This window comes from Panthera tigris, chromosome D3 (genome assembly GCF_018350195.1).
Source record: "Panthera tigris isolate Pti1 chromosome D3, P.tigris_Pti1_mat1.1, whole genome shotgun sequence".
NCBI lineage: Eukaryota > Metazoa > Chordata > Mammalia > Carnivora > Felidae > Panthera > Panthera tigris.
In genome coordinates, this window is record NC_056671.1 from 65,076,365 (window position 1) to 65,100,716 (window position 24,352).

The following is a 24,352-nucleotide window of genomic DNA, read 5'->3' on the forward strand; positions in this document are numbered from 1 at the left end:
AGGATTCCAACTTCGGTCTAGTAGCCATGCTCTTCACCACTGCATTTTATTTGCTCCCTGGCTCACTGGGGTTGAGAGACGGCAACCAGAGTTTCCCCAAGGCCTTGATTCATCCTACCCCGTGATGTCATGAATTCCTCATTAGCCACCAGACTCCTCACTAGCAGTTGATAAAATATAAAATCTTTATTCAGGCATCCCAGATGCTCTGCCTTCCTCTGCTCCCCACATAATCTCCTGGCAGTGCCTCCCTGTTCCAAGAAGGCAGGCCTTGGACTTGGCTTAACACCTTTTTTTGAGGACAGCCTTCCTCAACTCCCATCCCCATCTCCCCATCCCACAGAACTTCAAAGCCTGGCCTCCTCTGAATGCACACAGCACCCAGTGTCTGTACCATGCATTTGCTACCTACTCAGAGACTGCAGAACTGTCTTCCATTAACTTCTTCTCCCTCACAATGAAATTGTACATACCTCAGAGGTAGAAGCCATGATTTAGGTTCTTGCTATCTTCATGGCACACAGAATGATGGCACATTGTGGAATTAATGCATTGGTAAATGTTAAGCGTATCATAGTATTTAGAAATGCCTATTATACTTAGAATCCCAAAAGGAGACTCTTTAGTGGTATTCATTCTAAACTCATCTTCTAAGTGACCAGGTTGCTTTGAACAGAGAACTCAACTTGTCTTCATACCTACCTCCTTCATGGAAATTATCGGTAATTAGAAAATGCACCCAGTTGAAATAGCAGTGGGAAATATTTGGAGTGACATTTCCCAAATTGAGTTCTGCAAAGTATTAGTAGGTGTTTTGCGGTAAAAGCTATTTTTATAGTTAAGCGAATATAGGGAATGCTGCTTTATACCTGCTTCTCTTCCATAGGGCTTTTCAGATCCTTTAATTGATCAGTGTGTGCTCTGAGGTTCCAGGAGGGAGAGACACCAAATTTCACAATCTTGTCTGACCACAAAACCGAGTTTTCTGGCAAGAGCTCTTAATATCTCTTGGAAGAGCTGTTCTCCTCAGCCGTTTGAGAAATATCGCTTGGAAGGAATGGGATAGTCTCTTAAGTGTGATCATGAATCTACCCACCTTTCACACGCTAGGTGTGAAGTGAAAAGTTCTTGGTGGAAATGCCAGGTAAGTGATGGCTGCAGTGAAACAGGAAGAGGTCAGAGGGAAAGTTGTAGGTGAATGAGGAAGAAGTTATCTGAGACTTGACAGATGGTGCTACCTTTGCAGGAAAGCGTCCAGGCAGAGGGAGTGACGTGGACATAGTCCAGGACACGGGAGCTGGTGTCAAGCATGGAACTCTGAGAAGGGATCACTTGGCTGGAGTGAAAGATTTGGGTTGGGGTCTGCACTATCCATGCAGATAATTACTTATGCAACCTTGTTGGCTAAGCTCTGGAGACCTCCCTTCATGGATTTAGAAATTAGCCTGTATGTTTCCGCCTTTGCTTGCCAAGCACAGATATTTCCCAGGGGCAAAAGACAGGTGGTCCGCCATTTTTCTCCCCTCAGCTCTTTCCATCCAGAGTGAGAGAATGTGTTCTTGGGACCTCCTGCTTCCACGGGCTTGCCTCCTCTGTTTGCATTCAGTTGTTTACAAATATGCCAAAAAGGCGTAGAAACCAGGTGGGTATTAAACTTTTAAACCTGCCTCTCTGGTAATCAGAGCTGAGCCAAAGCTCTCGTGTTTCAGGATGCGGGAATGGGCTGTTTATTTTTGGCAGTGCTAAAATGAGACCCTCGTGAGAATTTCACAGATTTGGTCCATTTCCGGGTCTCAGGCTGTGAGGCAGAACTTTGGAGAGAAAACCAGCCAGAGATTTCCCCAGGTGCTGGAGGCCAGATCTTCCTGAGATTCCACTCCCCACAGATAAATGGATTCCCACAAACCTGAGAGAGTTAGGGTCACACAGCCTGGGCTCATGTCCAATACCCTGTTTCACATGTGATTCACACACGATTGCTCCCGAGATTCAGAGATCTGCCTGAGGTCATGCAATTGGATTAGAACCCAAACTTCTTGATTTACTGCCTGATTTCCAGTGGAATCTCACTTCTATCACAGGCTCAACATTAGAAACGGCAGATTTCTTTCTCCCTAATTATGGGCCCCTACTTCTTTTAGGGAATAGTGAGGAAAAACTCATCATTTGATGTTTTAACTATGGGAAAGCACACAGTAGAAAGGCAGTAAATAGTATCTTGGTTTGATTTCATTTAGTTGTATGCTTGCATTAGTCATATATATTTGTGATGAGACAATTCATTTTTGTTTTCTTTAGAGTCCCTTTTTCATCTTTGGCCATAAGCAAGGGAATTTAGAAGTACTTCTGGCCTGTTTTCAATGGGTCATTCTTTTCACAGAATGGTTTTGAAGATCCAGACAAGGGCTGAGGGAGGAGAAGGAAAGGAGAATAAAACTAAGTGTCTTAGAAAAAAAAACTAATTTGAGAAATCCTGTATTGAGATAAAAAATATATATACTGAAAGAATTCAATTAATTAGAAATTCCTTTCCTTTTAAAATAATGAATGCTACAGGGTGCTTGGCTGGGTCAGTAAAGCATCCAACTCTTGCTTTCAACTCAGGTCCTGATCCCAAGGTAGTGGGATTGAGCCCACATCAGGCTCTGCACTGAGCATAGAGCCTGCTTGGGATATTCTCTCTCTCTCTCTCTCTCTCTCTCTCTCTCTCTCTCTCTCTCTCTCCCTCTGCCTCTCTCTGAAATAAAAATAATAACAATAAATACTAACCTATCTAGTACAGGCCCCTGACACATAGTAGACACTGAATAAGTAATCACTGAGTGAAATGAATCATTGTGAGACGGTAGCTGTGTACTTACATAGCACTAAACGTGGTGGGAGACATCTGAGAAAAACATGCTCCATCTTGGAAGTTAACAACCAAATGGAAAACATTGGACGGACATGTGATAGGCTGTTGGTAAATACTTGCCAAATAATTAATCAGTCTGTAGTCCTAACAGTATTTTTTCAAATAGGTGATCTTTGTTAAAAAAAGGGGGGGGGCATTTCTCACCTTATTTTATCAACATTATAATGTGGGAGAAATGCATATGGTCAGAAGTTAAAAAACATATCTTTTCTAGCTCAAGTGTGTGTGTGTGTGGGTGGATGGGGGTGGAGGTTAAGGGGGAGGGTGTGTTTTGTTTAAGGCAATTTTTAGCTTCTCGGAGTCTGGGAAGCATGCTGATTATGAAGTTATTGATTTGGAGGAAGAGGCAGAAGACGAGCTGCGGGAGAGGGAGGCCAGACTGAGAACATGTCAGTTTGTGAGCTACCGGGAAGGAGGGATGGCCGTGGCTGCCACCGGTGCTCTGGCAGGTCAGCCTTCGTGATCAAACTGCTCAATAGCTATCGATCAGCCACAGTCCCCTGCCACAGTGAAGGGTCTGATTCAAGGGAGCACTGCGTCATTATTGTGAGTAATTAGGGCTAATGCAGTAAAGGCTTCAATAAAGTTTGTTCAAAGTGATGCATAATTTGAAATAACTTCTATTGCGCTGTCCCAATCATGATTTAATAACCATATCAGATAATCCATACCTCAATAAGTCAGGCTAATTTTTCTGTTTTCCTACATATTGAACTAACTTCTCAGGAAGGTCATGCAACGTGTAGAAAATGTGTGATTTCACTACTGAAACACACCCCCCCCACCTTTGTATTTAACATGAGACTATATTATTAAATAGATTATAAATCCTGTAGGAACTCAGTAAAACACCAATAAATTCTCTGTAGTCCTGCACCTGAAAGACTAGTCATAATGATGGAAAAATGGGCAAGCATATCCATTGTGCCCTTCTCTCTCTTTCTCTTTCACACACACACACACACTGATTCACACTAGATATCCTCTCATCTTAAATCCCAGGAGAAAAAAAAGATGTGTTGTTATCACGGTTGTTAGCATCAAATCTTAACTGTTCAAGGTGTGGTTGGGCTAGAGCTAACAGAAGAAAGCAGAGGAGCAAAGCTCCTGGTTTGTATCTGTTTCCTATCAAGGCTAATCCATTATTCTCTAAAACTGTGTGATCTTTGTTTAAAAGTACCAAAACCTAGGGGCACCTGGGTGGCTCAGTCAGTTAAGCATCCAACTTCATGGGTTCCAGCCCTGCATTGGGCTCTGTGCTGACAGCTCAGAGCCTGGAACCTGCTTCAGGTTCTGTGTCTCCCTCTCTCTCTGCCCCTCCCCCACTCATGCTCTGTCTGTCTCTGTCTCTGAAAAATGAATAAGCCTTTAAAAATTAAGAAAAAAAACCCTACCAAAACCTAAGCAGAAATATCAGGTGGGAGGACGGGTAAAATAGGTGAGGGGGATTAAAGAGGAGTACGATTGCCATGATGAGCACCAGGTGCTGTATGGAAGTGTTGAATCACTATATTGTACACTTGAAACTAATATTACACTGTTATCTAACTGGAATTTAAATAAAAACTTTAATAATAATTACAAAATTAAAAAAATAAACTACCTGTAAAAGACAAAAAAATAAATAAATTTCACAAGTGTATTAAATGCTTAGACATTTTGCTTCTGAAGGCAAAGACTGATATTAGGCAAGCCGTTTAACCAACAGCCCCATCAGAACTGACAGATACCTGTAATCAAGATGCAAAACCTTAAGACTGAAAAGTTACCTTCATAGGGGCACCTGGGTGTCTCAGTCGGCTACGCATCTGACTCTTGATTTTGGCTCAGGTCATGATCTGGCAGTTCTTGAGACTGAGCCCCACGTTGAGCTCTGCGCTGGTAGTGTGGAGCCTGTTTGGGATTCTCTCTCTCTCCCTCTGACTCTGCCCCTATCCTGCTCACACTCCCTCTTTCTCTCTCTCTCAAAATAAATAAATAAGTAGATCTTAAAAAAAAAAAAGAAAAGAAAAGAAAAGTTACATTCACAAATAAAAGAATACATTCTTAATTCTAATGGAATTAGAAAGAAATCCAGTATTCTAGTGGCTGGAGCAAAATAATCATGAAAATTGCTTCTGACCACCAAATTCTAGCATTTCTGACTTTGCAGTTAACCAACTGCTATCAATGGAGAGGGTCCCAGAGTAATGAAATAATATTCAGATGCAAAAAGCAACAAATTCCTTTGCAAGAATTGTAAAATTATTTGTTTTATGTGCTTTGAACCTACGTGGAATCATCCTCTGACGCTCCTAGCCAAAATACCGAATCAATTCAGCCAAAAGCCTTGTCTTTCAAACAACCAAAATAGAGCAAATAAATATGCAAGTTAATAGGATTTGGAACATCTAAGGGCTATAAGTATACAAACTGAAGAAGTCTTCAAATTATAAAATAAATTTCTATAAGGCCAGATTAATCACTTAAAATATACAGTAGAAAAACTTCAGAAAAGATGTAGAGAAAATAAAGCTTTATTTTTAAAAATGAATTGTTCGGGGGCACCTGGGTAGTGCAGTCAGTTTAAGCGTTTGATTCCTGATCTCGGCATAGGTCTTGATCTCGCAGTTCGTGAGTTTGAGCCCAGCATCTGGCTCTGTGCTCTCAGTGTGGAGTGTGCTTGGGATTCTGTCTCCCTCTCTCTCTGCCCCTCCCCCACTCATGCTTGTGCACTCTCTCTCTCTCTCTCTCTCTCTCTCTGTCAAAAATAAACATAAAAATTAATTAAATGACATTTAAACATTTAAATGTCATTAAAAAATGAATTCTTCAAATTTCCTGAAAAGTGCTGCCTATGGGCCCATGTTGAAGCAGCACAGAATGAGTCTGTTTGCCTGGAGACTTCTACTGTATGTGAGGCTCATGAAAAGCCCCCTCCCCTTGGCTCTGGGCCATGAAGAGACCCAGTAGGATTGGAAGCTTCTGCGCTTCCCTGAAGATCCCATCACACCAAAGGCCTTCTGAAAAACCTCCAAAAATTATTTTTATTTTTGCCCCATAAGGAAGAAACAAGCCCTTTTCTGATTTGATACAGCTCTAGAGCAGCTGAGCTGTCCCCATGGCCAAAGCTACAAGCGTCCTAGAGAAGCACCAGACACTCCAGAATCTACCCCCTGCCTCTTCTGTTCCAACCACATCTCCTTAGAAATGTTAGCCAGCACCAAACTCCTTGGGAATCCTACAGTAAGAGTGTGATTTTCAAAAAACTAAAAACTCAGGTCAAAAATTCACTCAACTCTTTAATGAGGAAACCAACATGGTGATAAAGCTGATCCAGAGAAGAATTAGAGGGACAGGACATTATAGGAATGTAAGCACTGAAGAAAGAACATCAGGTGAGATGGCTCAGTTAATGTCCTAATGGGCAATAAAACCATAACCTCTGGGCTTATCTTTGCTACCAGTCAGAAATCATTTGCATATTTTTTGAGCAAAAATCTTCAAGTTAACATATTTCCTGGCAGAGTCTGGGCCTGTAATCAGTAATGGGTAGCAAATACAACAAAGCTACATTTCCCTAGGTAATTAATCATGGGGGCAGGCCTGTAAAATGGTACTCTAGGAATCCAGAAAGACATGCACCTTTCCATTTGCCTTGTTTCTACGTTTGGCCCATTTTTCTTCACACCACACATGGGCCATGCACTGCTCTACTTGAATGCATATATCCTTGCTTCAGATCATCTACACTGAGATCTCAGTGCTACACTTAACAGCTGGCTGATCTTGGTCCTCAATGCACATCTGTAAAATGGAGGAAAGCATACTACCTAGTGTAAGAGGATTGTGGTGAGGAATAAATGAGACAGCCCTTGTGAAAATCTTAGCAGAGTGCCTGGCACATAACAAGAGTTTAGCAAATGAGCACTGTTGCCACTGCTGTGGTTGTTACTGTCATTGCCATTAAGTGATTATCTGTTTTCCATGCGGGATGTCCCCCTTTCCCTTCACCCACCCTTCAAGCCATATAGATGGCTAATTCATTACCATTCTTCAATACAAAGCATGGTGACTTCAACTCTACCAATCCTTCCCTATGCCACATTTTCTATATTCCATGACCCCCTATTATAAGCCCATTGATAATTGACTCCTGTATTTAACATGGTGTCTGTGCTCATGCCTGTGCCCCATGCTGGACTGTCCCTTCCCCTATTGTCAGATCCTACTACTCAACCTTAAAATCCTAGTACCTAGCATCCAGGTGGGCAAACAATAGATAATCATTAAATATTAGTCAAAATGAACTGACCAACAACTATTTCCTGCATAAAACCATCTGGTGCGTGAAAATACATACCTCAGAATTATATTCATTCAAGTTGAGAGACAATGATTTGCCTTTATTTTCCATTAGTACCAGAAACAGCAAACCATCCAAAGAATGGTCAGCAGAAGCAGCTACCTGAAAGGGACCTCCAGGGCCTCCAGAATCTTTTGTTCAGTAATGGCAGACCAGGTCCTGGATAATCCACCAGGATATTCACAAGGCAAGATTATTTTCAAGTTAAAGAGTCAGCCTATATGGCATAGTATACATAATACACGAGTGTGTTTTTATTCCGAGAGGAGAAGGAGGGACTTGTACACGTGTCTCCCTTCACTCAGTTCTTCTATGATATTTGGAGGATGAGCCACTCAATGGAAAGCTAGGCTGTAATTTAATTATTTTATATATAATAGTGTTGCATTGTGCCCAGAGTGTTGGCTTCCCAAGAGCAACAATCATATTTCCTATTTCAGGTTTGCTCCCTTCAGTGAGTATCAAGTATCTATCTCACAAATCCCCAGAACCTTGTGTTGTTATATGGGATGAAAATAAGAGAAGCAAAAGCCAGGCTGTTGAGCAACTTGTAATCATATTTGGGTGTCAAGAACCTTGCAAGGTGCTGGGTACATCGTAAATACTCAATAAACATGCCTGGACTTGATTTAACTATTTTTTTTCCCCCTCCAGAGTTGAGATTTTAGGAAAGACTGAAGGTGTAATAACAGGTTTGAAAGTGCTGTGTCTGTGAGGAACTTAACTCAATTTATCTTCTCTGAATGCTTCGTACAGATTATGCTTCCCAGCCACCTCTTGCCACAGTCAGACCCTCTTAGAAATAGAGTAATGATAATAATACATTTTATCTTCTTCCCAGTGATGGTATCATTCTCACCTCCATTGAAGCCCAGTGGGAGGTTTGGCTGTGAGGCATCACACGCAGGGGGAGTCAGGTGCGATTATTGTAATGAGGGCACCGTGCTCAGCGAAATGCGGGAAAGAAAACCTCCCATACATGAAGCGATTTCTATTAAGATACTCATTTTATATCAAATATTCAAGCCCCTCTTTATAAATCGAAGTGAGTGGAAAGAGACTCTTCTAGGGGGAGATTTTATGTGGCCAAGAACGAAAGGGCACAAATATTTTATGATCAGTTTTGAGATGAAAGTGGTGTGCCTGCCTCATTCACGGGCTCTTTCCATTTCCACAGGTCTAATTAGATTGTTGGTTTAATGGTGGCGAGATAATTTAGTGGCCACTGAAAGCAACTGTGTTAATGAGAAGGGGGGACAGTGCTTTGGGTTTCCTGTAATTAATGGAGAGTTTTTGAAAAACTTCTTGGTTCCAGTGAAGCTGGCATACTGTGCCCAGCTGTTGAGAACGGAGGCGAGGTCTTTCCTGCTCATTGCTGTGGAAATGGCCTCAGGCAACGTAGAAGAACTGTGTAATGACTGTCATTAAGAATGATCTTTAGTGGCCCAGGCAGGCTATAGTCTGTCTACAACAGAGAAGAGGCAGAGAAAGAGGGATAGGGAGAAAGGAGGCAGTGAGGGAAAAGAGAGTAAGGATTATAAAACAGACATGGCAGGCAGACAGACAGGCTGACCGCACTGTCCCTCACCGGTCAGCCCCCTCCATTCCGCCTTTGGGAGCAACTAGAATAATGCCCCAGCATCCTCCCAGGGAATCTCCTTCTCTTGTTGCATAAACTGGAGTCCGACCAAACAAGACTGGGTTAGACCGCATAGAAGGGCTTTCCACTAATCCCTTCATGGCAGAGATAAGAAAATTGAACCCAGAGAGGTGAACTGAACTACAAATCTGGCCTGAGTAGGAATTGGGAAACCTGGACTCCTGGCCACCACATGAATATGTGGAAAGTGGATTTGGAATTCAAGGACCAGGGTTATCATACAGCTTTTCAGAACTTACTAATTCTCTTAGTTCTAAGTCACTGAGTCTTCTGAGACTTGTGAGTCTCAGTTTCCCCATCAGTGAAATGGGAAAAGTGATTTCTGACCTTTAGGCCGTGGTGCAAAAGAAATGAAATAGCAGATGAAAACACCAATCACATATTCAAAACAATATATCACTATATCTTGACCCCTCTCATGTCAAGAATAAAGTCATGCCCTGTAATGATTTAAGCATATTAAGTCATAATTTAGTCATGTTATGACTCAAATCATAACATCCATTAGCTATCTTTAGAATTTTTTTCCTCACTCACTGCTCCAAATACCTTTATATCTCAGGGCACAGTCAAAGCCTCCCTACCCATGAGGGTGTTAAATGCTATATCAAGTTCATCTTACTGGAACTTTTGTAAGGCTTTGTTACAATTGTCAAATATTTTTTTTAAGTATCTGCCACACTGATACATATACGATTAACCCCTGCCCTAGGGAACTTTCATGCTCTTTGGGAAGTCCAGACTCTAAAACATGAGATGACCAAATAATATTAACAAGTGAATAGGCTGAATAACAATCTCAGATCCTGACAGAGATATCACTGAGCAATGGATAAGTTATGAATTTCCAACCAAATGGTACTAGAGGAGATTGGGGGATATGGTAAAATAATCTGGGAAGAGAAGGACTGAAAGAGCTTTCTGGGGATGGATTGAATTAAATAAGCAGATGGGAGCAGAGGGACAGGTTTACAATGTCTCTGAGATAGGAGTATGTGTGGAAATAATGACCAGTGAGGCTGGAAGAGAGATTTGGGGTCAGAATATGGAGAACCTGAAATTCTAGAATGAGGCACAGTAAACCTTATGACAGGCAGTGATAGCAAAGTAGCAGCCATGGGCCAATAGCTATCTGCAGTTGTACTCTGATTGGCTTACAGGGGGTTATGCATTTTTAAAAACTCAGTTTGTGAACCACGGATTTACCTAATAATCAAGAGTTTTGGCTTTTTGAAATTCAGACTATCTGGTTAACTTTGGGCTCAGGTTCCTACCTGGCAACAACTGATTGATACAAAGTAACCTCAGCCCTGTTAGATGGGTTATATTCTCTTTCATTTCTTATTCCCCCGACCCACCCCATGCTTCCCCCGATCTTCCTTCAGGGTCCTGACCAACTTCACTCATTATACTAGCAGCCTGGCCCCCTACAGGGAGTCATCAAAGGCCCTTGGACTGGACAAAGTAACAGGATCAAAACAATGTGCAGGAACTCCTAATCTAGCAGAAGTCGCAGGAATAGTCTGTAGTAACATCTTGTGTTATTTAACTATGGAATTTGGAGGTTGGAGGAGGCCTTTGAGATTGTGAAATTGAGAGAAATTTGGCACTCTGGATGCAGTCAATAGTAGAAAAGTAACAGGGAAACCCAGGCTTTCTCACTCTATCTAGCTCCCTGTCTTCTTCACTTTCTTAAGGAAATATGGTTTGAAACTGGCTTTGAAATAGGGCAGCCCTGGCTTGCATCCTTCAGTCCATCACTTCTAAGATGTGTGCCCTTGGGAAAACCATTTAACCTCTGAGGTCCCGGTTTTCATCTCTGTACAGCAGAGGCAGTAATGTTCTCATGTGGTTGCGATCACAATGAAATGAGGATGCATGTGAGATACTGCAAACTGCACTGTAGGTTCCCCAAAAACGTTCATTTCTTCCCCTTTCTCTTAGTTTCACATGATAGCAGGAATGTTACCTTGTATCATCTTACCTGTAGACTCCATGGTATGATACAAAGTTGTTGTTACCAAAGTAAATGTTGAGTAAATGAATAATCAAAGACGCTGCACACCTCCCCAGCAAAGAATGAAAGTCCTTGTTCTCCCCTCCCCTCCCCCACCCAGGGCTCCTACAATGTGACATCTGTTACTTAAATGTCCTTTGTAACTAACTCTGTTAGTGTTTTTTTTTTTTTATGATGTCTGCTTTTGAAAGGAACACAAGGAGAGAACTCAGTGGCTTCCACCTGTTGAATCCTCTTCCCCAGCAATTGTTACATGTTTCCTTGATAGCGCTTTCAACTAAGAGAGACCAGATAGCCTTCTCACAATAATGAGGAAACATGCCATGTGCAGTTTCAAAAGACAGAGAGAAGGTACTAATGGAGGGAATTTCAACTGTTCAATGATCCCAGCAATGTCTGAACACCCTGTGTGGCCTGGACCCAGGGCTTGCCCCATAAAGATGAGAGAGCTGAGAACAAAAGAGAGTAAGCCTGATATTACCTTTAAATTCAGCGGGGGATGCAGGCCAGCCTCATGCAGTGTTCCTGGGTTGCGAGGTATAGTTTCAATGTTCAAAAACACTCCTCCAAGGAATTTTCTTGCCTTCCAATACCTGAAGATATTTTGAGAGGACTTTTCTTATTTTGAAAATCCAGGTTTGTTAGTGCCTAAATATTAAGCCACAATCCTGGTCTTTGTCTCATGCGTGTTGCCAGAGTTAAGTGATTTGGGCTTTACATATGGAAAGTTCATTTTGTTGTGTAATTAATGGGAAGCAGACTTTGGGAAGCTGATGATCCAAGCCCTTATTTATATAAGAGCATATGTCTGTGTTCTGTTTATGACTCACTCTCTTACTCCGCGCATTGTAACTTGGGTTTGTTTACACTAACTTTTCCTAGAATCCAAGCCACATGGTATATGAGCCAATAATTTATGGTCTCTAAAAGGGAAAGATGATGAATGAGCCTTTTCCTCTTAAATTGTCAAATCTTAAACTGAGGAAGAAGTATTTGCTGTCTTGAGTCTGTCCAAGCTTATATTTGGAAAAAAAAAAAAACAAAAAAAAAACAAAACACTACTGGCATAGTGCTTAGAACTTGAATGTATAGGTATTTGCCAAGACAGCATATGACCACTCCCCCACAATATACCATTTAATTCTGATCCAAATGTTCAGCAATGAAAAGACCATTCATCCTCTCTCTTCCTGTCTCTCTGTCTCTCTTGTCTCTCTGTTCCTCTCTGTCTCTGGCTCCTATTTTTGATGGTAGCTAAGTAAAATGTAATATGTAAAAACTTCTCCCTTTTTCAGGAGCCCCATCATTTTAATCAATCTGTGGGCTTAAATGTTCAAGCTGCTTTTCTTAAAGGCACTTAATAAATTCCAAACTTATTTTTGTCATTGAATCTGCATGTCTATGGAGTGGCTTGGATATCAGTCTATATTTCACAGTACTTCAGTGCTATGGTCATAGCTTAGATCCTTCAGACAGTTAATGGTGCTCTGAGGAGAGTTGGGAACAGCTGAAATATGTGAAGATCTAATTTAATTTACAGTGATTTGGATCCCCTTCAATAAATCCTTTCATATTTCACACACAGCCTTTACAAAACAGACAGTAAGTGTTGGTTTAGGTCAAGTCACATAGATTGATTTCAATTCAAGTAAGTCAGCTGAACTCTGTACTGGTCACATGGGGGAGGAAGCCATGGAATGGCGTGTCTAACACAGAGCCTGGCACAGAGTGGGCTTAGTCAATGCTTCTTCCAAGAATGAATGAGAATGGATAAAGCATGGTCCTTGTTCCTTAAGAAAACATAATTTAAAAGGAGAGAGAAATGCAGATTGATCCCATAATCTTAACACAGGACAGACTATATGAAATGCTGTCAGAGAGATACAAGCAATGTAGAGGGGACCAAAAAGATTAATATTGAAATGAGAGTCCTCGGTGGCTTTTAGAGGAATATCCAACTAAACTGAATTCCAGCAGAAATTAGAAGGCACTGGATGCATACTGACTATTGTTTTGTTTCTTCTTTTTTCTTTTCCTTTCTTTTCTTTTCTCACTAGGGCAGGAGAATTGCCTGTGGATAAAAGAAAAATGTAAGACTCCCCATCCCCATCCAGTCCAACATCAGATGCAATATCCTCTCTCTCAGAAATAATAGAGTTGGGCACACACCTGTAGGCAATGCAAATTCATTGTTTCTGTAGCACATCCATCATCTACTGACCAGAGAGACACAAAAATACGTGAAAGTCTAAAACAATGGATATAAATTCCTTGTTGTTTTTATGATGAATACAGGGATATTGTGTGTGTGTGTGTGTGAGTGTGTGTGTGTGTGTGTGTGTGTGTGTGTGTGTGTAAATTTCCATTTTTTTCTTGAGAAACTTAAATAAAGAGAAAAGCAATAGCGTGTATTTGGGTCACACGAATCATGCCCAGAAGGAGATAAAGGGACAGTTATTAACTCTGAGGGTATTCAAACACTCTGTAAATTTTACAAATCTGGGCAGTCTCTGAGAAAACAAAATTAAGATTCAAAACTTTCATAACAGACTAGAACACTGGATGAAAACCAATAAAATAAAACTTTGCAGATTTAAATAGAAAGCTTGTATTTAAGCTCAAAAACCCATTCCACACAGCAATGGCCAGGTTTGGTAGCAGTTTATATGGAAGCATTTAAGGGAGTTAATTGAGCTTCTATTTAATATGAGCCAACAGTGTGATGTTGCTGGGGGAAAAAAAAAACAACTTTGCAGGTTTTATTTATTTATTTTTTATGTAGTTCTCATTAACGGAAGTGTAGTAGTGCCTTGATCACAGAAATTAATCAACCCGATCTTTCTGCATAATCATTTCATACTTGGAAAATCAGTTCAATCCCAGGCACCAAAATTTAAGATGAGATTTGACAGACACTAAAATCTCCAGAGGAACAGGATCAAAATGGAACATAGTCTAGAAGTCATTTCATATGAAATACAGATGAAGGAAGTAAGGATGTCTTACCTGGAACAGAGAAGACTTGGAGGTATATGACTTTTTAATTTTTTTTTTTACAAGTAAGGGTCCTGCCAAGGAGTCAAGAATTTGTCTAGAAACACAGAACTGAGGAGTGAAAAGTCTAGACTAGAACCTTATTCTTACAACATCCCAGGCAGTGTTTTCTATCAGATCATAAATAACAAGCCTGAGGATTTAAGTAAACAAATGCAATTATTAAAACTAGGAAGAAAAATAAAGCACGGATACCTACTATTTGATAGAATTCCTAAAGCTCTAGCATGGTCAACAGGATTTATTTTATCTGAGCCTAAATATTAAAAATGTAAATGTTTTCATGAAATCATATTTGCCACATTATTCTTTGTTCCCTGTTTTTCTTTTCTTTGTTTTTTTTTCAAAATTTTTAAACGAGAAAATCTCTCACAATCAAGTATGAACACACAGCTACAATAATTGGTGTATTATATAAGGGATGGTATTTATGGTTAAGGATACAGTTATGCCACGTTGGAGAGGAAGGGAAAAAGAAATATAAAGAGCCCTTTGAGAGGGTGTGACCACCCCCGCAGTGTGACCACCTGGCATGCTGTGAGACTCAGCAGATGTAGCGTCAAACTTTTTGGCGTTAACTGCATTTCTATCCAGCCTCTCAAGTTGTCTACTCAGTCTGCTGGGGCTTGAGCCACATGCAACAGACAAAAGCCAAAGTTAATTGAAAGAAACAGAGTAAGCCTAAATGGCCCTCACATTTCCCAGTTTAAGAGTGCCACCACTTACAGTTCATTCCTCGCCAAAAGCCTAGGAAGCCACTGTGGCCCTAATAAGCATCATGCCCAGAAAGACTCCCAGCTTTGAAACTCTTCTATGACCCCTTCCGGGGCAGTTCCTACTAACGAATATGCCCAGTGTGCCTTAGAGACAGAGAAAATCGCCTCTGTTGTTCATCTCCTGATCTCTGAGCTCTCTCCCTTCACCTAGCTTTCTTAGGCCTGACCAAGTCCTGGTTACCTCCCCTTCAGGCTCCCTGAGGGACCTAGCTGCATTCTTCCTCTGTGCACTTTCTCTCTGGAGATGAGTTACCACTGCCTTTATCTGTCCAAAGCCACAAGTGGTTCTCCCAAAGCTCACCTCATGAAATGACTGGCGTTATTTCCCTGTGGTCAGAGAAGTCAAGGATGCTGAAAACCTAGGGAGCAGGAGCTCAGAAATGACTAACCAAGAGGCATCCAGGTCTGCCTCCAACCTTACTGTAGAAGCTCTCCATGGATAGGACACTGTTCCAACTGCCATGGAATTACATTCAATTCAATTAAAGCTGCTCCAGGGAATATAAAGATTATTGATACCCAGACTTTAGTCTCTAGGAGCTTATGATGTGAAATAATCCGGCAAGATATATTAAGCAAGAATCTACTGTGAAAAAGACACTACGCTCTGTCACAAGGTGTATGAAGAACACGTGCGGTCTGTCTTTGAGAAGATTTAATGCTTCTTACGCTGTGCACATGGAAAGTTAAGATCTTCTAGAATTAAATACTGAGTGAATAAACTCTTCAGGGGTTTAGAAACAGAAAGGGCAACTTTAAAGCAGCCCAAATTTTTGATCATGTGGTGATATCACTAACATACTTTTGAACAGTTAATTCCATGTAAACACTATTCAGAATATACACACTCATATTTTAAAATATGAACTTTGGGGGCTTCTGGGTGGCTCAGTCAGTTAAGTGTCCAACTTGCGGCTCAGGTCATGATCTCACCGTTGGTGAGTTGGAGCCCCGTGTTGGGCTCTGTGTTGCCAGCTTAGAGCCTGGAGCCTGCTTCAGATTCTGTGTGTCCCTCTCTCTGCACCCCTTCCCTGCTCACTCTCTGTCTCTCTCTCCCTCTCAAAAGTAAGTAAACATTAAAAAAATTTTTTAAATATAAACTTTGAAAGGTTGAGCTAAATCTGAAATCATATTGTTAAAATAATTTTAAATTTCATTTAACTTTGTATTAAGGAAACAAAAATATTTTCACTGCTATCAAAATTTTACACTCATTTTAATATTTCTTTCTAAAAATGTTTTGGGAGGGCCAACTAAATGAGTTTGAATATTTCTTTTTGAAAACCTTGTGTTTTTTTTTAACACTTGTGATAAACCAATTTGAAGCTCTGATTCCAAATTTAGTTTGTTTCAATACTCATTAGTAGATGTTGTAGATTGAAAGGGTATTTCACATAAACATATATCCAAGAAGACAAAGTGCAGCATTTTGCTTAAATCAGAATACGGTAAAACCTTGTTTTTATGAGCATTACAAACCTTGGTTTGTGAGCATAATTTGTACCAGAAACATGCTTGTAATCCAAAGCACTTGTGTATCAAAGCTAATTTAAAGAACCATGGGCTCATGACATTCACCCTCACATTGTACTACTCCTACTGCAAGACATAGCTTGTTTATCAAGTTAAAATGTATTAGAAATGTTTGCTTGTCTTGTGGAACACTCCCAAAACAAGTTACTTACTTGCAGTGCAAGGTTTTATGTACTATTTTTTTCAGTTCCATCCATCAGTTAAGCAAAGGTGGTTGAAACTGGTCTAACCAACTTCCTTGACAATCAGATGGTCTTGCATATCAAAAGGCATTGCATTGTTTCATGAGTTCAAATCTCTGAAACTCTTCATTTGGAGGTTAACTCTGTTTACAAGATTTTTTAATTTGCAGATCTAAGGAATTTTATAGGTTATAATATATCATTTTCAGTAACAAAATTGCCAATGGAAACATTTTCAATCAGTTGTCAAAAATGCTGTCTCAAGTATGAGTTTCTTCCTAAAAGCGGTTAAATTATTTCCCATTTTACCCTAAAGAGACATTAAGTTGTTTGTATTTTTCACTGACAGCCCATGGACAGCACAGCAAAGGTGAGAACATTTAGAACCCTTGTCTTTTTATACAAGAAACTGCCAAAATTCGTCTCTGAAAATGGCAACTCTTATATAGTTTTCTAAGAGAAACCAATAAAATTGCACGGCATGTGACATATTTCATGGATATTCCTGATCTTATGACTAAGTAGTTTGATTTTTTTTCTTTTCAAAGATCTTAATTTCCTAAAAAGAACCATAAGGGCTGACCTATTATAGCATTTTGAATATAGGACGTGCCCTTCCCAAAAGTAAGAAACTGATGGAATGCCCGCCAACCCCCTTAAATGAACGTGACCTCTCCCCCTTCTCCTAGGTACCTCCTGCCCAGCGGTGACAGGTGACACATCTGATGTACAGCCCAAATAAGGGCACCACAGTTACCCCAAACATTAAGCATTAGAATGCTTAGCTTAGTTCTTATTTTTTAGATCAAATATAAGTAATATAAATAAAAGCTATTAGTATGTTTTTCTTGTAGCCAGGTAGATAGTCTTGCTTCCTCCATGGGAACATGCACCCCACTAAGAAAGTGGCTGAATTAAGAGGTGATCAGAGCTGGAGAGGCACAGAGGCTATGAGTGATGTGGGCAGAGTTGCAGAGGCAGCAGGACAATGTGAGACAAGTTCCTGGATCCCTAATGCCATAATGTCTCCCAGGAAATGTAGGGGAGGCACTCTGGTGGCCCTTGCTGCTTCAGAGCTCTCCTTGTGGACATGTACATCCCGCTGCTTCATTTTCTCCATCAGCCAAAAGGCCCACTTTGCCTCCAACCCTCACTTGTCCCAGGGAGAATGAGAAATAAGAGCAAAGCAAAACCAGGATCCCCACCTTTCCCCCGCTCCCCCAACCACCAAGGCACTGCAGCCAAGATAGGATGTTGCTTTACCTTAAACCCCTAAGTGGGAGCTGCCCTGGAAGAATCAAGCAGGTACTGTGTGCTTCACACAAGCCAGTCACATTTTCAGAGAAACCCCAAACTGTATTATGCCTTTAAAAATAGAATGGAGACACCTTTATATCATGACAAATCTCCCACATCTGCTAACCCTTAATTCTAAATTACAGCTTTGAAATTGTAAAGCAGTACTACGGCACTTATGCTGATGACCAACAGCAACTCAGATGTGCCCTGCCTTGCAGAAGCCTCACCAACAGAGGCAACTTGCCATCTTTTTTAAAAAGAGCCTTTAAGGCCAGGATTGTATAAGGTTAATTTAAATTCTAGGGAAAAAGGAAGAACGTTTGCATGCCAAGGCAAGTTGCTTCATACATCCCATTAAAAAGTAAAAGGCTGCATTAGGAAAACAAGAGATCATTACTGAGTTAAGTACAAAGTACCAAAAAAAAAAAAAAAGCACAATTTCATGGGAGAACATTAAACAAGTGAATTCCCTTGAGCTTGTATTTGCTGACCATGTGTTGCTATATACCAGTTCCATGTGCTACTGTGTGGATGAGCCTGGACTGGGGATCCTGGGAGTACGAAGAAATGACATGGCTTCTGCCTTCGAAGGATCTTAACTTGGATCACCATACAATGTAATTCATACTGCAGCTGTCTGCCTTGATTGAGGGAAAGAGTGTTCCAGCCCTTTCCACCCTGGAAGGCAACTCCGGGCAGTTCAACAGTCCTCCCAGTATTACCTCCCTCCCTGCAGGGATATTTAAACAGCAAGAAATATTCTAACGAATCTAGAGATGAATTTGCTTCCCTTTCTGACACACCCAGAACTTTTTTCTCAAATTAAGATGTGTCTTGCACATGGGCAAAGTATAGTCTCCAAATCATTAGCACCTATTTTGGAGGAACTTTACATATAACTAAGCCTTGTTAGCCTCTCTCTTGCTCACAGTGCCTATCCTACATCTGCAAAGTCAGTGTGCAAAACACAGTGCTAAGTCCAGTCTTTGATTATCATAAAAGACGTGACCAAATCAACAAATGCTGATGAGCCAATCCTCTGATAATGGGAACTAAAAGACAGAAAAGCTACATCTGGGCCCAAAACCAAGTCAACCATTTGCATGACAATTTTAAATACAGAGAAAGGTCTAGAAGATGATTTGCTTTGCAGTTATGAAGACATGAATTTTCATTTTGCCTTGGCCACTCATAATTATTTTTTAAAACTAACAAAGAGCAGGCAAGATATGGGCCCATTATAAGAAGGAGAGCAAATATGGAATCAATCTTTGCTGCAAGAGCCCAGAAATTACTGTCTAATAATGAAACAATTTGAAGACAGAAAAATCTGAAAACATTTAGAGGGACAATGAAATCATAAGCAATAAGGAGAAAGATTTGTGAATATCGAATCCTGCCAAGACCAAAGTCCTCACCCCCCTCCACCACCACTAGGATTTCAAAATAATTTGAAATTATTCCACCTCACATTTGGGAAGCCAACTGATAATGAGAATAGGAAAGAATTACAGCAGTCTTTAAATCTAGAAGGGAATTTTGAGAGTATCTGGTATAACTGCCCAATGTAATAGATGAGGAGAGATCCAGAGAGGCTAAGATGTTCATCCTAGTTCAGATTTGTTTCTAGCTGCCCCTGCAGAGTCCTTCCCACTGCCCTGCCCTCTGCTGCAGTTCTCATGCAGGGGTAACAAACCTGAACTGAAATATTTGGATTATACATATACGGGCAAAATACAATTCAGATGTTCAGTAGATGTGGACACCTCCCCCCCCCCCCCACCTCCAAAGTTTACAATGTAAAAAAGAAAGAGGCATATTAAGTCTTAGCCCCTGATGGCATCAATGGAGATTGGGCCCTGATATGTTTATTCAGTTGGTCACAGCATAAAAGCCAGAGCACTTAATCATTCTCCCAGCCCATTAAGCCAGGAGGGTAGCTACCAGCAGGAATTTTCTAGGGTGATGATACATGCCTTTTGCTGAGGACATTTCTTATCTTTCAAAAATTATTTTGGTGACAGAGCCCAAAAGGGTGAAAAACGAGAGCACCCTACAGTCCTAAGATGTAAAGAAAGATGTTTTATTGCCACTTGCCATGTATATGTTTTCAACCAGGTATTATGGAATTATCAAGTATATACCAAAGTAGGCAGAATAGCATAATAAACCGCAGTGTACCCATCACCCAGCTTCAGTAATATTAACTCAAGAGTCAATCCTATTTCATCAGTACTTCTACTTATCTCCTCTATTCCTCATTATTTTGAAGCCAATTCCAGAGGATATCATGTGACTTCATCTATAAATATTTTAGGGGCACCTGGGTGGCTCAGTTGGTTGGGCATCCTACTCTTGATCTCAGCTGAAGTCTTGATCTCAGGGTCATGAATTCAAGCCCCACATTGGGTTCCATGCTGGACGTGAAGCCTACTTTAAAAAAAAAAAAAAATAGCAAGTGTTTCTAAAAGCTTAGTACTTTAAAACATTGTCATAATGCAGTTATCACACCTAAGTAAATAAACAGGAATTAAATAATACCATGCAATGCCCAGACACTATTCAAATGTCCATGAATTCATGAAATAAGATCTCTTTTGACAGTTTGTTTAAACTGGCAGCAAAATATGGTCATTTTATCTCTTACGTCTCTTTTAATTTACAGTCCCACCACCTCCCCTGCCTTTCTCTACTTGCATCTTATTTGTCAAAGGCACCAGGTGGTTTGCCCAGAGTTTCCCACAGTCTGTATTTTACTGAATGAACCCAGTGTATTTCATGGTGGTTAGGACTAGAACTGAGCTGCCCAGTACAGTAGCCACCAGCCACATGGAGCTATTTAAATTTAAGTCAAATTAAAAATGTAGTTTCTCAGTCACGCTAGCCACATTTCAAGCGCTTAGTAGCCACATGTGTCTAAGGACTACCAAATGGGACAGCACAGATATAGAACATTTCCACCATGGCAGAAAACCCTACTGGACGGTACTCCTCTAGAAGCTTATGCGGTATGAAGTAGCTTTGGAGAGGAGAGTGAAATCTCATCCACCTAATCCTTAGCTCACAATTGAGCTTCCACATTGTTGTCACTTTAAACCTCCACATTTGCACACAGAAAATGAAATAAAAATTCAAGGGATCTGGGGCGCCTGGGTGGCTCAGTCGGTTAAGCGGCCGACTTCGGCTCAGGTCATGATCTCGCGGTCCGTGAGTTCGAGCCCCGCATCGGGCTCTGTGCTGACCGCTCAGAGCCTGGAGCCTGTTTCAGATTCTGTGTCTCCCTCTCTCTGACCCTCCCCCGTTCATGCTCTGTCTCTCTCTGTCTCAAAAATAAATAAATGTTAAAAAAATTAAAAAAAACAATCAAGGGATCTGTGTGTTTTTACACTTTTTCAAATGGTATATTTGCAAGTACTTGTATTCACTTTTGTTACCAACTTTGTTTTGTTTTTAGATTTAACCATGTTGATATATGTTGCTTATTCCTTTCAACAGATCTATACTATTCTATTGTTTGCGGATTAAACCAATAGATTAAGTCTATCTATTGTAACGGATTATCTCCTTAACATTTAGACTGTTTTCAGTCTTCTGGGCTTCAGGGAACATCCTTGCACATCCTTAGCCTCCCACTACAGATAAGTAAAGGAGCCAACCTGGACACAGGTTCTCTGGGGCACTGAGCAAGCCCATCTTCAGTGCTAGTGGTCAGTGCCCAGCTGCTCACCAATATGATTAGTTGAGTTTACACTCCTACCAACAGTGTACAAGGACCCCCACTTCCTTACAGTACCACCAACATTAGGTAGTTTCAGCTCTGTAATTTTTACTAATATGGGTTCATGCATATGCAGTAAAAATATAAATAAAAGCATGGAAAAGGAAAGGACTGGAATGGAATTGAGAGGGGAGTCTGACTTAGCTGAATCTATAATATTTTCTTTCTTTAAAAAAAATAATGTATAGGGAGCACCTGGTTGGCTCAGCATCTGACTTTGGCTCAGGTCATGATCTCGTGGTTCATGGGTTCGAGACCCACGTCAGGTTCTGTGCTGACAGCTCAGAGCCTGGAGCCTGCTTCAGATTCTGTGTCTCCCTCTCTCTCTGCCCCTCCCCCACTTGTGCTCTCTCAGTCTCTCAAAAACAAATAAACTGTTAAAAAAATATAATAATGTATAGGGGCACCTGGGTGGCTTAGTCGGTTAAGTGTCCAGCTTCAGCTCATGTCATGATCTCAAGGGTCGTGAGTTCAAGCCCCATATTGGGCTCTGTGCTGACAGCTCAGAGCCTGAAGCCTACTTCAGATTCTGTGTCTCCCTCTCTCTCTGCCTCTCCCTGGTCGTACTCTGTCTCCCTCTTTCTCAAAAATAAATAAACATTAAAATATATATGGCAAAAATTAACATTTATTAAATGTGAACAGTGGGTGCAAAGGAATTGGTTATGATATTTTTAGTAAAGGTATGTTTACATGACTCAGAATTAACTTATTTCATAATCATTTTTTCAGTACAAGGGCTTAATAACATATTATGCAGCATACAATGAATTACTGAGTACGGTATTATCTACCAGGTTCCTTTTGTTTGTTTTTTGTCACTTCATGCTAAAAAGAAAACACTGAGAGAAACAAAACCAATGCTTGTATTTCTCCCAAATGACCTGCAGTTCATGGAGTTTTCCAGTCAATCTTTAGTCAGTCAGATTTGACAACTAATTTCCTAAATGTTTTACTTTCTACCTATATATGCTGTATTATATACTACACAGCGTTTTCTTTCCCCCAAAGATGATACAAAGAAAGGGTTAACTTCACATGAAACTTGTACTTGGAATAATGCCAAAGGTTTTGTGGAGTCTTTCTGACTTCTTCTCAATACTCATGAACTTTGTGGACAAGATAGATCACCTGGCTCGGACATGGAGACCTGCTAGCTCCTACCGTCCCTATTTTTGTAGTGGATGCTTTGGAAATCCAAACTTGAACTCCTTTAGAGAAGACTCTGACTACAAGGCACAATGATTAGTGTGATTCATCAGTCCAAAAACAATTTTTAAATCCTGTCCATGGACAAGGCACCATGCTATGCTCTGTGAGGGACATAAAGATGGACAAAAATTGATCCCTGCATCTGAGAACTTACAATTGAGCAACGCTTTTCTTTCACAACACTAACTACAAACATTTTATTTTTGTACTCAGAAGCTCACTCTGGCTTTGTTCTATTTTGATCTTTATAACTTATTTTAAAGATTGTTCAGTAGTTATTCATTGCTCAGTAAGTCTTACAATGACCTTGGGCCAAAAGCAGTAACATTTTGACCTGTCCTATGGAACTCAGAGATTCCCACTCCGTAAAGCTAGTGGCGTAAATAACTTCAAATAATACCCTTCTGGAGTTCAGTGCCAGCCACAGCATGAAAGAGAAATGGGGTGAAGCAGGGAAAGGAATAAAGTGGGAGTGCCCAAGAATAAGTGAGAATGGTATCCATGTTTTCAGCATTTTTCCATTTCCCTTAATTATTTTTTTAGAGAGAGAGAGAGTACACGTGAGCAGGGAAGAGGGGCAAAAGGAGAGGGAGAGAGAATCTTAAGCAGGCTCCATGCTTGGCACAGAGCCCAATGCAGGGGCTCAGTCCTACAACCCTTGGATCGTGACCTGAGCCAAAATCAAGAGTCAGATGCTCAACCAACTGAGCCACCCAGGTGCCCCCTCTCCTTATTTCCTTAGGACATAGTTGAAAAACATGGGATAACACAAGAAACTATGATGCTAAAACCATAATACATGGTCCTGTAATGTTTAGTAGGGTCAGCATCTTCTCCATAGGCATCTTTGGGGTTGAGCATCTAGGGTATATCACAGCAGCAAAAAACTAAGTGAGGACACACTTCTTACGTTCATAAAAAGGGAGGGGACGGTGTGAAGATGGGCAGAAGAGTATGTGTGAATGCCTGAGTGTGTGTGTGTACACATGGACGTACATGCATGCCTGCTCATGAACAGCACAGGGAGAAAGAATAACCTAAAGGAGGAGAGGTCTGCTACGTCTTGAAGCCATTCACGCTTTACAGTGTCCGAACTTCAAAACAAAGCAGTTCTGAAGGCTATTTAGCGGTAGCAGTACCTGACTTCTGGAGATTAGAGGTTTGACTCATACAGTACAGATCCATCTGGCCACCAGGACCTGAAAGGAGCTCTTTACAAACAACACAGCCAAGTAGTGGAATAGTGGGAGTGATTCAGAAACACCCGGCTGGTTTCCCTTGAGGTTTTTGGAGGATGAATTGGTTAAGAAGGACTTGGTCAACTGGACACTATCAGGCAACTAGACAAGTCTAGAACATTGGCGGGGCAGGAGCAGGGGGGAGAATCAGAGAGATGGTGTCCCAGACAATAATCCTCCCTTCTGTCAGTAGAGGAGGGTTAGAAATAAATAGTCACACTTACATACATGCTCCCCATGAGGTCAAGGCATCTCTTTTTTGAGGTTGATAGTACATGTGAACGATCCAGATTGCTTGTTATAAAGGACTGTCATTTTTTTTCATTCAACATCTTCTACAAAAA

At 40.8% G+C, this 24,352-nt stretch overlaps 1 protein-coding gene across 3 annotated transcripts in view; it reads left to right on the forward strand.

The window, feature by feature from the left end:
* Positions 1–24,352, forward strand: part of SETBP1 (SET binding protein 1) — a 370,870-nt gene that overhangs the window by 344,301 nt on the left and 2,217 nt on the right. The window contains exon 6 of one of the 3 annotated variants that reach the window (XM_042963013.1): positions 12,994–13,243. The exons of the other annotated variants lie outside the window; for them this stretch is intronic. Within the exon in view, the coding sequence (XP_042818947.1) occupies positions 12,994–13,088 (95 nt within the window). The 3' untranslated portion in view covers positions 13,089–13,243. Of the gene's footprint in view, positions 1–12,993; positions 13,244–24,352 lie in introns of those variants that run through there. 3 annotated transcript variants of the gene reach the window in all.